Raw genomic sequence first — 23,114 nt, forward strand, 5'->3', positions numbered from 1 at the left:
ATTTCCTGCTTAACACTGTGTTTTATTGTAGCAGCTTTATGGAGTAATATATGGAGAACCTCCATAGGTTGTAGTGCTGTACAGTAGACAGGCTCTTAAATTACCATGGCAACCAGCAGCGGAGGGTTTACGAAAGTCTTTTGTGGCTTACAGCCGCCATATTGGATCCGGGGCGGGGAGAGCGCTCTGACAGCTTCAGTGTCCTGCCCAGACAAATCCGCGCACTATTTCTAAACACGCAGTAACTCCCAGCACGTCGAGTTTGACATTTATACGTCAATACTGGCAAACTGGTAGTTTTTTTTTTTGACGGGTCTTAATAAGGCGCGAGAAAGACCTTCCATTTCACAAAGTCGCTCGAGCCGGTTGGTTTCAGCTTTCTGAGATGTGTGGGAGAACTGCGTGCACTCTGGCTCCGGACGAGGTGAGCCGAGCCTGCTCGTACAGAGACCGGGCCGGACAGCGGAGACAGCCGCGCTGGAGGGACGGAGACGCGGACAAATACAGACCCTCCTACAACAAGAGTCCCCAGTCCATGAGTCCGGTCCTGGTGTCACAGAGACATTTCGACAAGGTGACGTCAGATGTGGTGAAAGTGTATGTTTTACAGGGACTTTTCTCCAACAAGCTGGCCCGCTGTTCCCCGCAGATGAACGGTTCCGAGTCAGATGACTTTTGGTTCCCCCCCTTAAATGGTTCCGAGCCTGTGCTTTGTACCTCATTTCATTTTATTTTAAAAGGTTGAATTGACTGCGTTTTGTGATAATTTATTGTTTGTAAATTCTGCACAAATTTCAATGAAGTTGTATGAGCTTTTTTTCCAAAGCGTATTTGAATAAGTAGTGCATCTGAAGGAACTTTTTCTGGGAAGTTTTAGATATGTGTCCAGAAATATTACTGTCCTTTAGATTTTTGAGTACTTTGTCGTTTTTAATTTAGATTTTATGTGGTACACCATCACAAAGTGGTGGATAATTGGAAAATGTGAAGAAAATATTTACAAATATTAAGCTACAAAAAGTGACATGCATTCAACTCCCTTAAATTGAATACATCTAGAAATATTTTTTGAGAAACATTCCTCTTTACAAATTAGTTCAAGCTCTGTCAGTATCTATCCAGACATTTCTTTTCATCTCTCAGTTGCATTTAGATATGAACAATAACATATTGAATATGAAAAGCCAGCCCTGTGGTGAGGGCTGTCGTACTAGAAGTTGCTGATTTATGTCCTCCCCAGGCTGCTCCTGTGGATGAATGTGTTTTGGCCTCAATGCGTTGGGGTCTCATACCCGCCTGGTTCAAGGAGAGTGACCCCAGCAAGATGCAGTACAGCACCAGCAACTGCCGCAGCGAAAACATTCTCGAGAAAAAGTCCTACAAGGTGTGCACTTCGTTGGAAGTCATCCTTTCCTGTGTTTTGTCGTCCCTTCATTTTGAGCTTGTCATCCTGGCCTCTTTTCAAAGGACCCCCTGCTGAAGGGACAGCGCTGCGTCATCATGGCTGACGGATTTTACGAGTGGCGGAGGGTGGAAAAGGAGAAGCAGCCTTTCTTCATCTACTTTCCTCAGAAAAATGGCCTGACCCAGGAGAGGAAAGAGGACCAGCGGGAGGACGCCACGACTTCAACTTGCAATGCAGTCATGTCAGAGAAAGGGGAAATCTCGGATGACCTGGCAGAGGTTTGCACTATCTCCTGTTGGAAAAAAAGTACTTCAAGTGATTTATTCATCTAGAACAAAATTGCAGAAATCGTTGGGAATCATAGTGTGAGGCAGGCGGGTTTTCATTTTGGAAACAAAATGTAATTCGGAAGGAAAGTGAAGCTGCTGCTGAGTGGACCGGGTGGAGGTTGCTGACGATGGCCGGCGTGTTTGACTGCTGGACACCGCCAGGCGGTGGAGAAGCTCTCTACACCTACAGCGTCATCACTGTGAACGCTTCCCCGAATCTCCAAAGCATTCACGACAGGTTAGTGGTGGCTGCAGTTTTTCTCTTTTTTTGTATGTGTTGTGGAAAAAAAATATTTTACCAAGCACTGTCAGGTGAAATCACTCGATCAGGTGTATTCATATGTTGTACACAATACAGAGAGCTTGTGAGACAATCAGTAATGAAGCAGGTCTGGATGAAAAGCTCTGCCAGGCAGAGACGACATGAGTTTTGTACCAAGGATAAGGAATTCAAAACAAGGGGTGAGACAGTCTGGCTCTGATGCAGCTGTAGAAAACAACTCCCAACAAAAAGAAAGGTTCCTACACCGTCTTGAGAAGTAAAAGATTTTGTTTTTTTAGTGCTTTGAAGAGCAAAAATTATAGAATAGGGGATAGAAAATTAATTGGTTTTCAGAGTCTTCTCCATTTTATTAAAACAAAAGAAGAAATGAAAGATTTGGATTTCTTGTTTTTAGTCCACATCAGTGTTTTCACTTAAAACAAACTTAAATTCAATTGAAGAAATTTTAAAATGTAGTTAGAAATGTACTTTAACTAAAGATTCAAATCATACATTGGTTAATGCTCGATAAGTTGGTGTTATCTACCCCTGTGGGATCTTTGGTATTGGTACAAGCTTTCAAAATGACAGATGAGGAGATGCGTTTTCGTCAACATCTTTAAAGATGCACCCTCTCCGATCGGATATTATACCTGGGGATATTATACCTTAGGGACATGGACCTTTCTATTACCACCGCTATACATCATTGTTTTTCACACAAAACAATTTATTTTTTGATTTTACAACTATGTTGAAAATTCTGTAACCAAAATCACTTATTGTCAGAGACGTATGATATATTGGCATCAACATTGGTATCGGCCAATGTAAGTAATTTTTGTTTTACATATTCTGATCACTTAAGAAAAAATATATTAATCCGAAATTTTAATTGCATTACCCTGATAATAAAATTTAAACGACTACCTGTGCTATTTTTTTGTGTTAGGATGCCAGCCATCCTGGATGGAGAAGACGAAGTGAGAAGGTGGCTCGATTTCGGGGAGGTGAGATCTCTGGACGCCATCAAGCTGCTTCAGTCCAAGGACGTTTTGACTTTTCACCCCGTCTCGTCTTTCGTCAACAACTCGCGCAACAACTCCCCGGAGTGCCTCCAACCGGTGGATCCCAACAGCAAAAAGGTATCAACGCCAACAAGCGACTGTCTTTCAATAACAGCCATACAGTCAGACGAGTGCATCTCAGCGAATGAAACTATCATTAAAAAGGGAATTCATCTGAGTTATTCGATTCAAAGTCTTATTGGAGCAATCTGTCTGTCATGCACTTTTCCCATCCATGCCATGCCTCTTTGACGCAATAATTCATGCAAAACAGGAGCTTGGAGTGAAATTAATGTAACACTAGATGGGAATAAATCTTGTGACATTTGGAGAACGTTTTTGAAACAATACCACAGGGAGCGAGAACCAACAAAGTAGTGTGACATGTTTGCATCAAAACACATTTAGAGAAATTTGAATTTCAAGAGTTTCTTTTCCCCATAAGACTGATTTGCCTCTTGGTTTTCCAGGAGATCAAACCCACAGCTAGCAGTAAGATGATGATGAGCTGGCTGTCGAGCGGCAGCCCGGCTAAAAGGAAGGAGCCCGACACGAACGGGACCAAAGGAGAGCAAGACGGCGAGACGAAGAGTCGACGCAAGCCAGCTGGAGGACTTCAGCTGTGGCTTCAGGGAGCCAATAAGAAACCGAGAACAAAATGAACACAAGAAATGTAGCTGGGTGGTGATGCTGGAGATCATTTCAGTCTTCATTTTTGTTGATGAAAATGTTTGTATATTTCTTATGTTGATGCCATTCATGTTTTTTGATTGCCCAAGATTTAATAATAAATACCAAGAACTCTTTACGCATAAGTCAAGATTCTTTTATTATCCATGTTACTTGAAACACAAAGACATTTTGAAACAATGTAGATGTTGTGCATTACCATATTATAATAATGATGAATGCCAAAGACTTCCATGTTTCTTTGTAAGAGTCAGAGTTACAGTATATGTGCTATTTTAGACTCAACAATGAATTTCTAGCTCTCAGTATAATACAAACCAACAGTTAAAGATCCAATCAGTTAAAATAAGATGAGAAGCTCTTAAACTGTTTGCCACCACAGGCGAGTCGGATATAGAGATTTACAACAGCTTTCTTTGCCTTCCCTAAACCATGATTGAGAAATTCGCAATTATACACAAAGTCTTGTAAAAGAAACATATTTAATAATAGGAGTTATTTCAAAAAAAAAAAAGCTCTCCTCCCGGTCTGTCTGGCATGCTGTATTGATGCAGCTGGTTCCCATGTCAAATGGTGTGAGAACGGTAAAAGATTACAAGATGAACCTTCATTTTCCCAACAGAGGAGCATCGCTTAGACCTAAAGTCCCAACCTAAGCTACAATCACATTTATTGTGTGGCTTGAAATGAGTCGTCTCCATAAATTTAAGCAACTGGGTATGACAGCATGGTTGTGAGGGAAAATAACTGTACATATTTGTCAGATTGGTTCTCAATTATGTGCAAATTTTTTTAAGTCAGCCACCATTATTTTCATCTAATTCACTTGTTTAGTTTCACACAAAAGCCCCGCTGATGTAGGGAGATTTCTTTTATGCGGTCCAGGCTGTATATACCACCGTAACGAGTGTTAGGGAAAATATGGAGCAGCAGTTTCCTCTGTTCGTGCAGCAGTGGTGGACTGAGAGAAAATGACCACCACAATTACAGACATTTTGATTATTAAAAAAAAAAACATTTGTCCAACTCAGAAATTCAAAATACATACAGAAGTAATGCTTTGATTTCCCACTTTAAGTATCAAAATACAAGCAGTTGGGAGCACACTGGGAGTGAAAGCAGGAAATACGTGAAACAGAAGGAAATCCAGCCCCAAACCACCAAGGACAAGTAAGAGGGGCAAAGACTGGGGAGGAGACGAGCTTCAAACAAATAAACACCTCACGCTTTCCTTAAAGTGTTCTTTGGACTAAAAGACTATTTTATAGAAAATGTATTTTGTATATATATATTTATATAAGGAGGTGGGTGCAGCATGTTTGTGTGTAGTAATATACTCTTATGAGCGGGGACGCTGCTTGTATGTCGGACGTCAGGGCGTAACACGGTGGGGCCACGGGGCAGGGGATAAATAGACAAGGCAAGACAGGGTGATGCGGGCGATGACGAGCCCCTGATGATCCTCAGAGGCCTCAGCAGCTGCAGGTCTCTGCTGAAGGCTTGGCTCGCTCGTTCCTGTCCAGCTTTATTGGCTCGGGGAACTCGTTGTACAACTCCACTTCGGTTTCCTGAGGTCAGAGCCAGAGCGAGTGGAGGGAACATTAACTAAACTTCAACAACAACAACAATAAAAAAAAAAAGGCTGATGCTTCGAAATGACAGTCTCCATCCTGATACCTGTTTAAGAGCGTTGCGTGCGATAGTCTGGAAAGCCTGCTCCACATTGATTGCCTCCTTGGCGCTGGTTTCGAAATACGGGATGTTGTTCTTGCTCTGACACCAAATCTGCGCCCGTTTGGTTGGTACCTGAAACACAACAGGAGCTAATGTTATTGGCTAAAAGATAAGGAGGCTGGTGATTGATCTACTGGAACGCCTTTTAACAAGAGACACGTATCAGTATAGCAACATATTCAAGTCAGAGATTACAAAAACTTTCCAGCCGAGAAATATTTCTGTAGTTAAAACATCATTTAACCTGTCTGTTCTCCAGGTCAATCTTGTTGCCCAGCACCACAAAAGGGAAATTCTCTGGGTCTCGTGGGCTGGCCTGGATCAAGAACTCGTCTCTCCAGCTGTCTAGGGTCTTGAAGGTGTTGGGTGCGGTCACATCGAACACCAGCACACAGCAGTCAGCTCCACGGTAGAAAGCTACACCCAAAGACTGGAACCTCTCCTGACCCGCTGTGTCCCAAATCTGAAAGGCAGAAGAGTTGCGGTTTCTTAAAGCTTGCATGCACCAAACGGATGGAGAGAGAGTCAGAAGTAGCTTCAATACCTGCATTGTGACAAGTCTGTCATCCACCATCACTTCTTTCGTCAGGAAATCGGCTCCAATCGTGGCTTTGTACTGGTTGCTGAACTTCTTATTCACATACTGGTTCATTAGCGAGGTCTTCCCAACTCTACAACAACAAAACAAATATGAAACCAGGAAGTGGCTTCTCAGCCGCCTGGAGAGTCATTTTTAGAACCAATGTAACGCTGCAACAACTACTCACCCAGAGTCTCCAAGGATGATGACTTTGAGTAGAACTTTCTTCCGTGATGTCATGATTTCACAGCTGTGGAGACAAAAAAGTTTAGGAAAAATAAAAGCAAGAGAAATAATTTTGCCAAAGTTTTCACTTTTCAGTCTTAATTTTTCAAAGTTAGTTCATTTTTGAATTGAGACAGTTGGATGTTAAGAAGCCATAGACATGACCAGGGTGAGCATTATGTCTGTGTGTGGATGGACAGACGGACAGGCGGGTGGATGGATTCCATTTACATTCATTTACAAACCACTGCGGTGTTTTGTTGACAGTAAAAGGGAACAGAAAAAAACTACTGTTTCCTATTGTTACTTCAAGGTTGTGGATAAATCCTGAGCACGTTAAGCAACCAGGACTCAATAACTTTTTTATTCTCCTAAAATAAATAAATAATAAAAAAAAAGCCTGATAGTTGTAAACCTATCAATTATAAGCAAGTTAAACAAATCTCTAAAAATTTGTAGAAACATTTGAAGAGAATATAAAACAACTGTTTGAATTACAGCAGCCAAGATATAAGACATTCTTGTGACGGTGATATGTTATGTTAGTATATATATATATATATATATTTTATCTTTATCTTTTTTTTGTCTGTGCGTCCTGCATTCTGCGACCTTTAGAGTTTCGGCCATAGTCATTTGTGTGTTAGCATCTGCTGTTGTGAGGCTCTAGCTGACTAGACATCACATTAGCATATGAAATAAAAGTTCATAACACTTGAAATAGATCCGCCAGCAATTACTGCACTCCAATATGGCTCTTGAATAGTAATATTACACAATCATCATATACTGTGCTGCCCAAACGTGAACATTTGGATTTGGGCCAAACACTGTACTTCTTCTTTAAAGAAATGCCTTGAAATACAAAGTACTTTAGCTGAGTTACTAACGGGATGCTAAAAATATCCGAGCAACTGACTGGACTGGAACTACAAAATAAAAAAATAAAAAAAGCTGCAGATTCAGATTTTTCTCCTAACAATAAAACATAAAAAATTATAGTAATTTTGAACCAACCCCCCCCCCCAAAAAAAGCAAAAATTACAAGATAGTCTATACGTATCAAAGCATGTATTTCTCTTTTTCCAATTGATTTATTTTATCAAACTTGCCTATTCTGATCTCTCACTGTCTGACATGGACAGTGAGACAGTGAAGTATGTACAAATCTTGTCTGACTAAAATGAGAAAGCTTCTAGAGCTCATAAGATGATTTGTTTTAGTAAGTCCGGCAAATCAAATGTAATACCTAACCTCCCCAATTTACAATGCGCCTAAACTTTGATAGCAAACAAATCCTCCAATCGTGGCAGCGAGTTTCGGGAAGACTTTATAGAAGACTTCTGACTCCAGTCTAGCCCCGTTGCGCAATAACAAGCTCCTCGTATAGCTGCAATTCTCAAAGTCCAAACTCCATTGCTCTATTATTACAGAGGAGTTCAAGCTATCACTGCTATCAGGTGACGCAGTTAACAATCCCAAACCGAGAGGAGTCGCGGATTCCCAACAACCAGCGTCTTCAACTTTGATGCGCTCAAAAGTTGCCGAACTAGCATAGAGCTATCTTCGCAGCTCGCATAATCTGAACCCCATGACACAGTGTCAGGACCTGATCACATGGCTTCAAACACACGACTCAGGGAACCATGACTTGGCAGGCTGGTTAGCACAACAAGTGCTGTTAACTGGAACATAATGGGTCACAACCGGCGTCTTTCACAACGTGACCCGTTTGGTTCTATACGTTTAGTGTCGATCCACTGCATCGTGTGTCTAAAGGCCAAAACATGGAAATGAAAGGCTTGGAACACACTTTTAGATAGTTAGCATTGTAAACAACTGACACAGCTACACTGCAGGGTGACAAATGACCGGAAAAGAGAAACACAAGAAACAACTTCTAATCGGTTCTATTACACATATATGAAAGAAGTCTGCTTGAAACTGTTTCATGGTTTATTTTACAACACGAGATAACCATCTAGTAAACAATTGGGTAACATATCGCTGGCTAAAGGAGGGGAATGTTAATATTTATGATAATTAGAAAACGACAGCAATGATTATATTGTCAGTAATAAACAAATTGAGTCACTACAAACCAACCTGGGTGACGAGCCGTCAGATTAAAAGAAGATTTGTCTTTCTTTTTGTACACAGATCAAAGGTGGACTTTTTGTTTCGCCTGTGATGGAAGACCTAGCTTAACGCGCAGGACGACTAGCAGCTCCGACAAATATGACACAAAACAACACGTTTAGAGCGACGACAGCTGTCCGAAAGTTAGGCTCTCCACGACGTTCACGTGTCAAAATCAATACTGTCAATGTCGGAGTAAAATGACTAAATATGACGGGCGATTTAGGCACTCACTTTTCCTGTCAGGCTACGCGGCTAGCTGCTAGCTGAACGGAGCTCTCTTCCTCCAAAACAAGCTGCGCTCGTGAGGTCTGACGCTGCTCGCTGGCCACGCCTTGTTGCGCAAGAGCCAATAGAATTCACGCATGCTGCGAGCAAATCACGGAGCGAGCGACCTGGACCCAATAACTGATTTATTTTCCTAAAATAAAGAAAGAAGGAAAAAGCGTGATAGTTGTAAACTTGTCAATTATATGCACGTTTGAAAAAAAATCTCTCTCCATGTTTTAATGTATCTTGAACGTCGGTGTACCGTCTAAAACTTTTACAGCCTAAATAAAACTTGATGAGAGCCGCAAATGTTACATAACATTTTGGGAAAGAATCACTCATAATTTTGGAAAAAGTATCTCATGTGGAAAACTTGGTGTCATTTTTGAAAAACTGCTATTTTATTTATGTTTCTAAGAGACACATTTTTTTATGTCTATCACTGCCAATCTGTAGGGTTGGCTGTGGGGTTATTTTAAACTCATTTTACAGCATACTGACAAGAAAACAAATTTAAAAGAAACAATAGTGGTACATTTAGAATAGAATAGAATAGAATAGAATAGAATAGAATAGAATAGAATAGAACTAACTTTCACTGCCCCTCAGTTCGACAATGAATGTTAATAACGCAGTTATTAACTTAGTTTCAACTCAATAACTGTTATTAGCGTGAGGTTAACTCTGACGTTAGTATTTCCGACCGTGACAGTTTCAACTGCAGATTGCAACTTGTGGTATTGGCTAGATCATAAACATCTTAATAAGTTCAAAGCAAAAGCAGTGATGTGTTGGACATTATTTAGACCATAGAGAGCATTCTACATAAATATGTTATCAGATTTAACGGAACTCTCATCGGGTAAAAGATACGATCCATCGTTCCCTGCCGAAACCCGGGATCGAACCAGGGACCTTTAGATCTTCAGTCTAACGCTCTCCCAACTGAGCTATTTCGGCGCGGATACACAATGCCTCACACACAGCAGTTTTCACAAAATAGAAATACGTCTGTGTGAAATTCCGTGCCTGTGTATGTTTTTTTTCATATAATAAAATACGCATAATAGGACTCTCTGGCGATGTAGCAGGCTTTTCTGATGTGTTATCTGGTTTATGTACTCCTGACTCCCAGCACGCTGTTGAGTGCGCAGTGACGCCATCACGTTAGACTGAATGAAGCGTCATCCTTTCTGATGTAGACAGCGGCACGGCGGCCTTTTTTTGTCACCTGCGCTCCGTTTCCCCACTGCAGACCTTCTTACTCCAGCTTCAGCATTTTAGTTCTTATTCCCCCATCAACGATGACGCGAAGGTCGGCGTTCGTGGCGGCGTGCTTGCTGCTCGTGGCCGCTCTGGGCTCGGAGGTTTCAGCGGACGGTTTGGTGAACGAGGATGTGAAGAGGACGGTGGACCTGAGCACTCATCTGGCTAAGATCACCGCGGAGATTGTGCTGTCCAATCAAGGACAGTCCTCCGTCCAGAGCTTCATGTTGGGAGTGGATGCAGACCTGGCGCCTCATTTGGCGTATATCGGCGCTTCGGTGAGTCCAGCGCGTGTTGAAGAAACGGTACGGACGCCGCGTCATGTCACCCGCTAGCTAGCGTTAGCTTGTGATCTTTTGTGGGCGCAGATCACTGGCGTCAGAAAACCGCCACGGAAAGCAGCTCGCCGCTGTTTTATTATGCAGGTTTCAACTCCAGACGCGTGCGCTCACATCTTGGAAGCGCGCGCGCGTGTGTGTGTTTGTTTTTGTAGTAGTAGGCATGAAAACCAAAGCAAAAAAAGACAAACCCTGTTTGGTTATTATATTCTGCAAGCTAGGAAGTCAGTTCACTGTGAATAGCGAGTGGCTGCAAATGTTAACAGCTGTGTGCTAATGAACGCATGACATTTACATCGCTTCACAGGACTGTGGTGCAGCAATTAAACTCCGGGAGAATCAATGGAAGCCGAAGAGGCTAACAGTGCTAACAGATAGCCTCTAACTTCCGCAGGGATCCACGCTCTGTCAGTGGCTGAATGACACGTATGCGCTGGGCAGGTCACTTCCGGGTGTGACTCCGCACAGCTCTGCCCCCTTTTTGTCCTGTGAACGACTGGCACAACGACTCATTTTGCCGGACGATGAATCGTGCCAGAAGTTCTCGCGGTGATCGACGACACTGTCCTTTGGAGACCATTTCTCCAGTGATATAATCGCAGTGGTGCAATGATAATAATGCAAGAACGAATTCGCAAAGACCAATGAATTTTAAGTGTCTTGATTTTAATATCCAAAATAAATAAGCAAAACAACAGAGACATGAATCGTAAAGCCTCTGCAAACAGTCGAGACCAACGCACGACGCAGATTGAAGACCTTTGCCACCCAGGCTTTGGCAGAACGAGAAAAACAATACATCATTAATATGGAATTTATTGAGCTTGTTTCAGTTAATCACGCAATTAATTGTTGTATTGTTTGCTTCTACAAACACAGTTGCAAGGCTCTGTTCACCGTGTCATCAAGCTTGACCCTCTCGTGTTTTATATCTTAAATTTTATTACAGGTGAAGGGCGATGAAGAGGAGGATGGCACACTTGAACTTCAGCAGACATCAATCCAGGGTCAAAGGTAATTCGATGTCCTGAACTGCAAATGTCCTCCATGCTTTTCCGTTGTAATTAAAGTACCAAGTCAGTCGCTTGCACACACTTCTTAACAAAAAGAATGGACTATCAATTTCAAATATTTCAGATAAAAACAGGATCAGATGTTTCTATCACTATGCTTGACGGTGTTTTTAACATTGCTCTAAACATTGCGCCTGTCATTGTGACCAAATACCTCAGTTTTTTTAATGTATAAAGCTCTTCTCCAGAAGGCATTCCAATTGTTCACTCAAGTTTAATAAAAATCTGTGGATTATGGAAGGAAGCGACAAATTTCAATAAGTTTTTTGTTTTAGAAAAAGATCAAATTGGTCCATAAGATGCGGTTAAAGTGGTTCCAAATGTTTGATGGCCGCAAAATACACAGTTTTAAGGTGCAGCTTGGTAATGAATATTTTAAAACTTTCTTATTTTGGGTTGCATTGGTATATTTGACCTATATGCAGATTGGAGAAAATTCTCAGTAAATTCAAACTTCCACATCAGGTCTTTTATTAAATATCAAAAAAAGGATTTGAAATTCACGATGACTGAAAGCAAACTTCTGTCTGGTAACCAATCCGAATTTTTCTTCTTCTGTCTCGTGTCAGAGGGGAGTTCTACAAAGTGCTGCTGCCCTCGACTCTGGCCGCCGGTGCTCAGCTGAAAGTGAAGGCCGAGATGATGTTTAGCCACGTCCTGAAGCCGTTCCCGACGCAGATCACGCAGGCGGAGCGTCAGCTGGTGGTTTTCCAGGGCAACCACTATCTGTACTCGCCGTATCCCACCCGCAGCCAGACCACCCGCGTCCGTCTGGCCTCGAAGACGGTGGAGAGCTACACCAAGCTGGGCAACCCCAGCAAGACCGACGAGATCATCGAGTACGGACCATTCCGCGACGTCGCTCCGTTCAGCGAGGTATGGCTCCGCCCACGTCTGCTCAGCTCGCCAAAAAGGTGCCAACTGGCGACTTAGGTTCGGTTTTTGTTTTCTCAACCTGTCAGGATGCGTTGAAGATCCATTATGAAAACAACACGCCCTTCCTCACCATCACCAGCATCACTCGCACCATAGAGGTGTCTCACTGGGGGAACATTGCCGTTGAGGAAACCATTGATCTGAGGCACACAGGAGCCATTTTGAAGGGCCCTTTCTCACGTTACGACTACCAGCGTCAGTCGGACAGCGGCATCTCCTCTGTCAAGTCCTTCAAGGTATAAATACCATCATACAACAACAAAAAATCCTTCAAACATCAACACCTGAAAAGCTCAAGCCTTTCTACTGGACAGACAGTCAAAACAATGTAGGGCTGATCTGGTGATTTTCATTTATTTATTTTAGATTGAAAACCATCTGATTTGATTCTCGGTTTCTCTTGTTTTCTCTGGTTTGTTGATGACATACTGACGTCTTTTCTCCCCTGCAGACCATCCTTCCTGCCTCGGCTCAGGACGTCTACTACCGGGATGAGATCGGCAACATCTCCACCTCCCACTTGCAGGTCCTGGATGACTCTGTGGAAGTGGAGGTCAGACCGCGGTTCCCCCTGTTTGGAGGCTGGAAGACTCACTACATCATCGGCTACAATCTGCCCAGCTACGAATACCTCTACACCCTCGGTGAGTTCTGGAAATACTAAGTGACTGTACTCCATAAAACTGAGATGCTCAATTTCTTTTATTTTTTGCATCATTTTCCATTCTAGGCGACCAGTATGCACTGAAAATGAGATTAGTTGACCATGTCTATGATGACCAGGTCATCGACTACATGACTGTGAAGATCATTCTCCCAGAAGGCGCAAAGTAAGTTTCTTTTTTTTCTTTTATTTTCCTCCCTGAGTCAGATCTGTCCGGTAAGTCAACAAGATGAAAATGAAACTTTGGCCGACATTAATGTTTTTTTTGTTTTGTACAAATCAGAAACATCCACGTGGACACACCCTACAAAATTGACCGCATGCCAAACCAGCTGCACTACACGTACCTGGACACGTTTGGCAGACCGGTGTTGGTAGCTACTAAGAACAACCTGGTGGAGCAGCATATTCAGGACTTTGTGGTAAGATGATGGGCACAGTTGAATTAGTGATCTGGTTATGAAACAGTTTTTTTGTTGTTGTTGTTTTTCTGTTGTAGATGAAAACCTTCCATTTTTAGCTGTACCTTGATTTGATGCGTGTACCAACCGTGAAATAAATGAATTTTTAAGTAGCTGTGGTGTTTGCCACTCTAACAAAACTAGAATAAAATGTGAGTGGTTGTACCCTAACTCTATCCTTACCCTTTTGAAGGTGTAATTATTCATGTTCAGAAACATGGTTATCCACCAGTCTGGTTCAATCGTCGTTCCCTCTTGTCATCTGCAGGTTCATTATACCTTCAACAAGATCCTGATGCTGCAGGAGCCTCTGTTGGTGGTCGGGGCCTTCTACATACTCTTCTTCACTGTGATCATCTACGTACGGCTAGACTTTGCCATCACAAAGGTATAAAAGACCACATGTCATCACGAGTCATGTTTGTGTAATTTCTTTGTTGGCTGTGTTCATTTTCCTGTTCTGAAGATTCAAGGCATCGCCATATGGCGCTTGGCGTTCCTAACAGCTGAATAAAAGCCGTGTCTTGTCGTTTGTTCAGGATCCAGCGGCTGAGGTGCGGATGAAGGTGGCCTCCATCACCGAGCAGGTGCTCACTCTGGTCAACAGGCGTCTGGGTCTGTACCGCCACATGGATGAGGTGGTGAACCGCTACAAACAGTCCCGCGACACGGGCGCGCTCAACAGCGGCCGCAAGACCCTGGAGGCCGACCACCGCACCCTGACCAGCGAAATCAGCTCGCTGCAGGCCCGCCTCAAGACGGAGGGCTCCGACCTAGCCGAGAAGGTGCGCGGGTCGGCTGTTGGGAATTGGGAAGACCGTTGAACCACCGCGTCGCTCACCGGACTGTGTGTTTTTTTTCAGGTTGGAGAGATTCAGAAGCTGGACGGCCAGGTGAAGGAGCTGGTGTGCCGCTCCTGCTCAGAGGCGGAGCGGCTGGTGGGTGGTAAGGTCAAGAAGGATACTTACATTGAGAGCGAGAAGAATCTGACCAGCAGGAGACAAGAGTTCATCAGCCGCATCGACAGCCTGCTGGACGCCCTCTAAACTTCACACCCACCAACATGCTGCTTTCATCAAGTATTGGTATGAAAATGACATGAAATGTGACATTGTTTTTTTGTTGTTGTTGTTCTTTTTTTTTTTTTTGCTTTTTTTATTACCATCATTGCATCCAGACATGGACTATCAACATCTCGTTTTATGGAAGTGATGAGTTTATCTGGACATGTACCTCTGTGCCTGGTGATAAACTTGTGTTTCACTGTTTGCTCGGGTTCAGAGCAGCTACATAACAATGTTTGTTTCTGATCCTCTTGTTTTTTTGTTTTTTTTAGCTGGCCCTTAATCTCTGTTCCACTTGCCTCAGATTTCATGTTCTGGTCTTTCCCTCTGAAGAATGCATGGTTTAAGGTTTTTGAAATGGCCTCACATCTTTACTCGCATACTGTATTCTGAAGCAAAAGATTGTAAGCGTTGAAGAAGATGCTTTTTGTTCTGTGCTGACCTCAGCTGTAGTTTTTTTTGCCCCCAGACTGACGTTTTAAAATTTGAAGCTCTGAATCTGCATCAAGGCCAGCGTTCGTTGTGGATGTTCCCGATTCATATTTTCTACATTTTGTATAATTTACTTTTTTTTCCACTCTTTGAGATTAAAGACTAAAGGAGATTAGATTGTGTGCAAGACGAGACATGGAAGTTTTTATTTTGGGAAGGGGGCGTTGATATGGATCTCGGTTAAATTTGGAAATAAAGTTTGGAGAAACTCATCTTTGTCTGCTTTTTAAATTCTTTCTAGAAAAAACATGATCCTTCATTCACCACAAGAGGGCAGACTGGTGTAAAGAACCGCCTTTTTGAAAAGCTAAAAATCGTCTTTGAAATGTCAGCTTCATATTTTTTTTCTTTAACATCCCCAGAAAAGACGAATTCCACATTTTTGAGGCGGCTTCTGGCTCTCGTGGTGAAATTCCTGCATCTAACTCCAATCCCATCAAACAGTTTGGTGAAAACTCTGGGGTGAGGACAAGTGCAAAGAGGGTCAGCTGAAGGGCAAAGCGTTCCCTCCAAGGTCACTGGGGGTCCCGGCAGGTCATTTCCTGCTCCATAATAACAGCCCGGCTTCTCTCACAATGACGGCGCTCACGCATTGTGTGCGCCGTACAATAATCATTCTCAAAACACGGCGGTGAGAAACCACAGACAATGTCTGTCAGCACAGACGCTTGGTGGTGGCGAAAGGTCACACAATGGCATTTTTGTGTGTGTCTTTGGACTTGATTGGAGCTTTCTCAGTCACAGATGACTTCTACTTTCACAAGCTACTTGGATCCCGACTGCTCTCTACTCTAGCATGACATCACCAAACGTCTGTAAGACGGATTGGCCGGTTTATGAAGAAAAGTTCAGGTCTGAGTGAGAATTTACACATTTCCATTCCATGTCTCCAACTTACTTAAGGTTTCTATGTAGACATAGAAGTGGTGCTCCATGAGTTAGGGGACCATTTATACTGTCACAAGACCATCATGATGGATAACAGTAGTAAAAATCCCCGCAAAAAAAACAAAAAAACAATAGAAACGGACCCGTCTGAAGTAAATTAAGCAAGACAACTGTTACATAACCAAAAGAAAACAAAAAAAAAAAATGAGTTAGATGAAATGCAAAATGAAAATGACTGAGATTGACCAAAGTCAAAACATCTAAAACAAACATAAAATAACTACAAGAATCTGTAATAGAGCAACGTTACAGAAACAAGCCAACCACTAACCAGATCACTTGTATGTTAGTTGGATTGTGTGTTTTTCCTTTTGGTGAATGAGATTTTATTTTTAACGCAGTTCTAAAAGGTAGGATTGTGTCCATTTAAATGTGCCAAAATCCTGGACTTCAACATTTTTCTTCCAAACCAGCTGCTTTTGTTCCACCTGTTTTCTGAAGGATGGACTGTGAGGAAGATGAAAGCAATTGTATATTAGTTTTGTTTTTTTTTGTACTAAAAGTATGCATAGCCTTAAAAGCTCCGTTGTCCCATTACAACCACAAACTTTAATTCATTCTAAAGCGATTTTATAAAACAGACCAGCATAAAGTAGCTGCATGGTGGCATATACTCACTGTTTCTTTAAAACAAGAAGATCCTGGTTTTGATATCAGCCTGGGCTCTATTTGTCCCTAACATAACATGATGTGTTTGTCCTGTGTAGTCTGCGATGGACTGGCGACTTGTCTAGGCTGTACCCAACCTCTCACCCAGTGACTGCTGGAGACAGGTACCAGCTTCCTTGTGACCCTAGACAATTGACGGATGGAAATCTTGGGACATTGTTTTGCAACATAACCCTGCTTGATGCATTCCCTCAACTTTCTCCCTGACATGACTGCTGTGTTCCTTGGTTTTCATGATGCTGTTTGTTCTCTAAGGTTCACTGACAAATCTCTGCTTTACAGAGCAGCTGCATTTACACTGAGAGTGAGGGAGTGGACAATCAGGTAAGTTATGAAGGCAATACTGTATCCTATGTATGCACATCAGAGTTAATTGGGGTCAATTAAAAATGAAAAATGAAAAGTACCTGCACCATAAAGAGACCCAGCTGAATGTCAGGGGGTATTTTGGGGTCGTGCTGCTTTGTTGGAGCCACCTCAGATGGCTCCCTGCATCCCTGACAGGCCACTGTCATGCTGTGGCTGACTGGAGGCCTTGCAGTCCTTTCAGTTCTTAGCCCAGGATATGATTACCGGTCGCACAAGCGCTGCGGTTTATCTGTTGCTGTAAACTGAGCAGAATACAGTTTGAACCGGAATTCGTGTGCAGCACTGTATCCTGATGTGGCCAACCGAGCGTGTGTGCGAGTCTGAGGTGGATGCTGGGGTTTGTGCAGGGCGTGTTTGGGACTGGTTTGGGCCATGTGGTTGAGCTGCTCATGATCCCCCTCAGGCATGGGCTTGATTATTATCTTCCTTTTCTGAAACATGGTGTTGATGCAGCCTGTGTTTTGTCTTTTATCTGCCAGAAATCATGAATATGCGAAATGAAAAAGGAAATATGGACAGGGTTTAAACTAGACATCAGGTGAGTGTGCGCCGTGCAACTTCTGGGCCCAGTGACGCGGTGGTGATTGATTACATTCGGGGCTCACCTGCGATGCTCTTCCTCTTAATCTTTCTTGCTCCATAGCAGACACACACAATCGCACACCGACACACACAAAGAGAGAGGCAGAAGTCACCAGTCAGGGAATAATATCCTGCTTAGAAGACCCTTCACAGCACACTCTCATAAATCACTGAGACAGAGCCACCACCCTGACTGTCAGCATGTTATTATGCGCCCACTCTCGGGTCTGCATTCTTCACAATATAAATTCATTCAATTCCCCCAATCCTACAACGCTGCCATGAACGCACGTCATGAAAAAGAGAAGAAATACGAGTTCAATCTGAACACACACACACACAAAACCCTTCCTCACCTGCACTGATTCCCTCTGGCTACGCTCAAAGTGCACAGCATCACAAGGGCGGCCCTGTGTGCCCCGAACCCACCGCGGCCTTCTGCAACCGGCCATTCCTCAGTGACAGGGTGCCGGGACGAGGGGGATGAGAGGCTCTGAAGGGCGAGGGTGAGGAGTGGATGAAAGCCTCCGCGGCTCAGCAGCCTTGTGCAGGTGGCAGGTGTGATGCGGCCGGGTGCAGAAGCGCGAGGGCGAGGAAGAGGAGGACAATGAAGGCATCTGTGACCCTCGGCGCAGCTGCAGGAGGAGGGGAGGAGCAGGGGCTGACAGACGAGACGGTCCGACAGGAGAGAGGAAGGAGAAAGGATGGCCCCGGTGAGCGCAGAGATGGAGATGGAACTTCAAACGGAGGATTGGGTTTGTGGGTGTAGAGAGACGCATTCTTGTCTGGCACGGAGTTGGTAGGGACATGAATGGCTGGGAAGGGCGGGGGGTCAAAAGTAAGGCTTGGGTGAACCAAACCCAAGTCTACAGATGTATTCCTGCTGTGTGGATGTTATTGCGCCATGCACTTTCCCCTCAAAGCCTCTTGTCTCTGTCTGTGTGCATACTGATGTCAACCACTCTCTCTGTATGGATTTGTATTGATGAGACAGTAATCCTCTCCCCTAGCTGCCCTTGTGTGAAACTGTCCACAGCTCCCACTAAGGCCCACTGATCTCTGCCACATGGCGCCCCATCAAAGCATCCGACGGTCATGCCTCTCAGAGCACGTTTTGCCAAACATGCGCCGAGTGGCTCGCACACGGTCCCTCTGCGCAGAGGATAAGCCACAGATGAAGGTCTCTAACGCCAGACTTTGTATCATCTTGGATCACGCGAAGACGGAGTGAAACAAGGCTGCACTGTGTTAGAACAGACACACGCCCGCACTCGCTTCCTACTTTCTCTATCGGACCTGATTAGAGTGACAGGGGCACTTCCCATTGGCTGTGAGAGTGGCCCTCTCCTTTCCAGGGCAGCCAATTTCCCCTACTCCAGAGCTGATAGGAAACTTTGATTGTCCACTCAGCTCAGGAGAGACAAAGAGATTTTTCCTCCTACAATCCACATATCGCTCCATCACATCTCTGCCTACAATACCCCCCACTCCCCTCTTCACTTGCCTTTTCCTCTTTCCCTCCACCATCTCTTCTTCTTAGACTTTCTGGGCGTATTTCTATGAAGCTATAGCCACTTTCTGTTGCGGGCTGCAGATGGTGAGTCCATTAAACAGGCACTGACTACTTTGATGGGCAGGAAGTTTCACTTCATGTGGTGACATCTGCATCCTGTGACAAAATCCTACCCCCTGTGCATGATTTACTCTGTTGGCTAACCACCGTCCACTGATAGCATTCCTTGATGAGATACATTTGCAATCCTGCCGCATGCATAGCAGTGCCATGGTCTTGTTGGGTGTGAAGTAAAACAAGCAGGGATTAAAGATTGGGGGGTGGGTCACGCTTAGAGGGGCTTCTGAACATGTCTGGGTGGGTCGGTGGGGGTGAACAGGAAACATCTCTCCCTTTCTCTCCCTCCGCCCGGAGCTGGCGCTCCATGAGAACACACTTCCTGTCAGGCCTCCTCAAACTTCCTGTCCAGCCACCGGGAATCCCAGCTGGAACATTCCAGCTGTGCGCCGCTCCTCCCTCCCTCTCGCCCTCTTCATCCAGTTTCTTTGTTACAGGGTTCATTGGAGATATCCACTCACATTTATTCCAACGCAGGAAGAAATCAAGGCGGCAATTTTTACGTCGGCAGTCTGGATGGTTAAACAAGCAAAAGAAGACGAGTGAGAAAAAAAATCACATTCCACAGGAGAATAAAACAAACAGAGAACGTTTGGGAAGGAATAGAAGCAGAGCAGGTCAGCAATAGAAAGACCTGAAACTGTGACCAGAACCAGATAATGTGAATCGGAGTGGTAAGACAGAATCGGACAATGCAATGTCTCTGCAGAAAGATGGGGATTCAAACCCGGGACCTTTTTGCTCCATCTGTCGGACCTGATTGGAGATCCTGATCTCTTATTTATTCCACAAAATCAATGACATATACTACGTTACACATATAAATGATTATAAAAAGTCCTTTTTCATCTTTATTGTTTATTATATTATTGAAATTTCTCCATGTGGTTCAATGTCAAAAATAAATATATTCAACTAGACTTAGATTTAGACAGCCTCTATTGTCATACGACATTCACAATATATGTGGGCGAAATTCCATTGGAAAGCTCAGAATAAGAAGAGTAAAAATATAAATATATACAATAAAAAAAGATTAGTAGGAGTTTAGCACGGCTTTCGTAAAAGGTTCCTGATTAACCTCTAAAGGTTGATCTGGCATTTATGGAACAGTGGCAAGAAGAGAACGCTACTGTTCAAAGAAGTCAGAAGTCCTGTTTGCACTGGGTAACAGAAAACATCTGGCAGAAAGTCGTCCCGTCAGATGAGACCAACGTTCTTGGCCTTCGTTTAAACGTATGCGTGGATGAACGTTAGTGCAGCACTCCACCCCGAAAACACCATCTGACGGTGTGACGGTGGCAGACGCAGCGGGTTTTCTGTTCATCAGGGAGGATGACGGTGCAAACGACCTGAAACCTGTTCAAAAGCACGTTGACACCTCAGAAGGGCCTAGTCAAAGTGCCGACTTAAGTACAATTCAAAACCTGTGACAAGACTTTGAACTCAAATTTCACAGATGATTTCCATCCGATTTGACCTTGCTGGAGCTGATGTGAAATGAAGACTGAAGAAACAGAGATTCGTTCATAAAAGACTGTGAAAATGATGACTCCTTTTCCTTTCAATGCAGGATTACTACTTGTGTTGGTCCACCACATCACGTGGTGTAAGACACCTTCTCATGTGCCATACCTAGAAAAACGAGTCAGTCAGTTCAATCAGAGCCCCGCTGCTGAAGTTCATGTCCTTCCCGCCAGGGGTCGCTACATAACAGCACATTCCCTTCCCCTGCAACTCGAGTCTCGCAGCTTCAGTCCCAGAGGCTCCTACCTTTCCGAGCTTCGCAGCCTCCTCGTTTCGACGTGCACGACTTTTGTGTGAAAGCGGGGAAATGTGTTCGGGGCTATTAGTCTAATGGCATGAAATGAAAATGGCACAGGCATGCTTTATGAATGCGCCCTGACACCGGGGGCCCCGTATGGCGGAGGAAAAGAGCAGGTTTGGTGACTTTGCGTATGACCTTTTCGGAAAGAGAGCTAATCCCGAGCTATAATAGACTCCGGGACCGATATGGAAAACTGCAGGCCCGTTATCTCGGTTGTCTAGGAGACCATCAGAGCACCGGAGCCGGTGGAGATGCGGCGGTATTAAAAGAGAAGCGTGTGTGTGTGTGTGTGTGTGTGTGTGTGTGTGTGTGTGTGTGTGTGTGTGTGTGTGTGTGTGTGTGTATGTGTGTGTGTGTGAGTCTTGGAAAATATTTTTTCCCCCTTCGTTATGTTTTCCTGGAAAAGTGTCGCTCAAATATGCTGAATCACATCTTATAAACCCGGAAATGGTTTATTTTTCTTTGGTTTTAAATCCAGAATAGCAAAGATAAATGTCCCCAATGGAGTCTTGTCATTATTCCTTTAAAAAAAAAAAAAAAAGAAAAAGAAAACTCACTCACCTGACATCAACTATAATTCATTTAAAATAGGTCTGATATGATTTGAGCTGAAATTGGCGCAAAATGTTAGAAAGATACCAAGAAAGAAAGAGAGAGAAAAGAAGTCAGGTTCATTTGGCCTGCAGATAACAGGGCTGGAAAACAAACAAACAAAAACAAACAAACAAAAAAACAAACAGTGGTGCTTGTTAATAACGCCTCTGTCCTGTTGTGGAGGTGAAGGTGGTGCCATCATAATTAGATGTGTTTATTATGAGGAATCTACTAGGAAATTAGGCCTTATCGTGTTATCTGCCCCCCTCCACCAACCTCGGTGTTGGATAAATGAAAAGTTTATAAATCATTACAGGCCAAATTAACAAGGCGTCGTCATATATTGCCTAGCAACACAATAAGCATCCCAAAAGGTGACCCGAAGAAATCACAGAACTTCATCTCGCCTAAATGAGATCAATCGGGCAGATAAGCTTCGCATTATAGTGACGCGCGGTTCATATTGCATTGATGCGCAAAGTGCGTCTGGCCAATAAGCTCCCCGCGTGACGCCAAGCAAAGACCATTGGTGAAGAAAAAGACAAAACAAAACAACAACAACAACAACAACAAAAACGTGAAAATATGTCTCTTTCCCCGCACGCCTATCTGTCTGTATCAACCTGCGGCATCTCTCCCCCCGCCTCGTCGGCCCCCTGCGCCAAATGATGCATTAGATGCACTGAATGTATTTGTTGTGCGAGTTTGAAAAGGCGGCGATAATCTGGGAGGGAGAGATAAGGAACACCAATTTATTCAGCGGCACTTTGGACCCTGCTTCCAGCCTCGGTCGGCGCTGACACCCCCAGCAGTTTGCTGATAACGATTAGGCCATTTATTATCTTCACGGAGAACAAAGATTACGTGGTGCCGATGAAATATTACCCCTGGTAATAATCAGAAGGAGAAGGGCCCCGGCATCCATAATGCAATGTGCATCTATATGCACATTATATATATATATATATATATATATATATATATATATATATATATATATATATACAGAAATAATAATAATAATAATAATAATAATAATAATAATAATAATGCTTTTGCTGATGTAAAATGTTACACAATTTATTATTATTTTTTATTTAATCTGAGCCAGACGTCATTGATGTTTGTTTCCTAAAAGTCAGACCACAAAGAGCCCACAGTTGTACTTTTAATCTAATAAGATTCTGATTAAGGTGGTAATGTTAGAGGCATCAACGCTAAACTGAACTATTGCTTCCGGGATAATTGGATTCATGTTGAATTCAGGGGAAGAAGAAGAAGATGAAGAAAAGGAAATAAAGAAATCAATCGGATTCCCCATAAACTATGAACTGCATCACAGTCAGCCCGCATCTTTAACTTTAACAAGTTAAGTGAATTTTATGACTGTGACGTTCATGATGTTTATGTTTGTTATATTGACGCTGAGCAGAAATCTGTTGGAAAGTCACATCTTCGCTCTGCTGCTTTTAAAGCATTTCACGGTGATTCCGGCTGTG

General features: G+C 43.4%; 3 protein-coding genes and 1 non-coding gene across 6 annotated transcripts; 2 read left to right on the plus strand and 2 right to left on the minus strand.

Moving 5' to 3' along the window:
• Window positions 1–154: 154 nt before the first annotated feature.
• On the plus strand, window positions 155–3,871 carry hmces (5-hydroxymethylcytosine binding, ES cell specific). Its single transcript, XM_055023729.1, has 6 exons — window positions 155–574; window positions 1,241–1,384; window positions 1,468–1,683; window positions 1,818–1,972; window positions 2,949–3,141; window positions 3,534–3,871. Exons 1-6 carry the CDS (start codon window positions 386–388, stop codon window positions 3,723–3,725), a joined length of 1,089 nt encoding a protein of 362 aa, XP_054879704.1. The 5' UTR covers window positions 155–385; the 3' UTR covers window positions 3,726–3,871.
• Window positions 3,872–3,873: 2 nt separating this feature from the next.
• On the minus strand, window positions 3,874–8,760 carry rab7a (RAB7a, member RAS oncogene family). Of its 2 annotated transcripts, none has more exons than XM_055023741.1 (6): window positions 8,666–8,760; window positions 6,255–6,317; window positions 6,032–6,158; window positions 5,732–5,950; window positions 5,431–5,559; window positions 3,874–5,321 (listed from the first exon to the last, which is right to left on the minus strand). In XM_055023741.1, exons 2-6 carry the CDS (start codon window positions 6,305–6,307, stop codon window positions 5,226–5,228), a joined length of 624 nt encoding a protein of 207 aa, XP_054879716.1. In that variant the 5' UTR covers window positions 6,308–6,317; window positions 8,666–8,760; the 3' UTR covers window positions 3,874–5,225. The 2 variants fall into 2 exon arrangements, with proteins under 2 accessions (XP_054879716.1, XP_054879712.1); XM_055023737.1 differs by having other exon boundaries at window positions 8,399–8,726.
• An 828-nt stretch (window positions 8,761–9,588) lies between these two features.
• trnaf-gaa (transfer RNA phenylalanine (anticodon GAA)) lies at window positions 9,589–9,661 on the minus strand. The gene has a single exon. It is a non-coding gene; the product is annotated as a tRNA-Phe (tRNA).
• Window positions 9,662–9,890: 229 nt separating this feature from the next.
• Window positions 9,891–15,207, plus strand: rpn1 (ribophorin I). 2 transcript variants are annotated; one of them, XM_055023694.1, is made up of 10 exons: window positions 9,891–10,272; window positions 11,255–11,319; window positions 11,948–12,254; window positions 12,341–12,550; window positions 12,766–12,958; window positions 13,045–13,144; window positions 13,262–13,400; window positions 13,708–13,827; window positions 13,979–14,224; window positions 14,303–15,207. In XM_055023694.1, the coding sequence occupies exons 1-10, from the start codon at window positions 10,006–10,008 to the stop codon at window positions 14,483–14,485; spliced, it is 1,830 nt and encodes a 609-aa protein (XP_054879669.1). In that variant the 5' UTR covers window positions 9,891–10,005; the 3' UTR covers window positions 14,486–15,207. The 2 variants fall into 2 exon arrangements, with proteins under 2 accessions (XP_054879669.1, XP_054879678.1); XM_055023703.1 differs by having other exon boundaries at window positions 9,891–10,245.
• Window positions 15,208–23,114: the final 7,907 nt, after the last annotated feature.

Source organism: Poeciliopsis prolifica, unplaced genomic scaffold (genome assembly GCF_027474105.1).
Source record: "Poeciliopsis prolifica strain line A6 unplaced genomic scaffold, Auburn_PproV2 SCAFFOLD003, whole genome shotgun sequence".
In the NCBI taxonomy this organism is placed as follows: domain Eukaryota; kingdom Metazoa; phylum Chordata; class Actinopteri; order Cyprinodontiformes; family Poeciliidae; genus Poeciliopsis; species Poeciliopsis prolifica.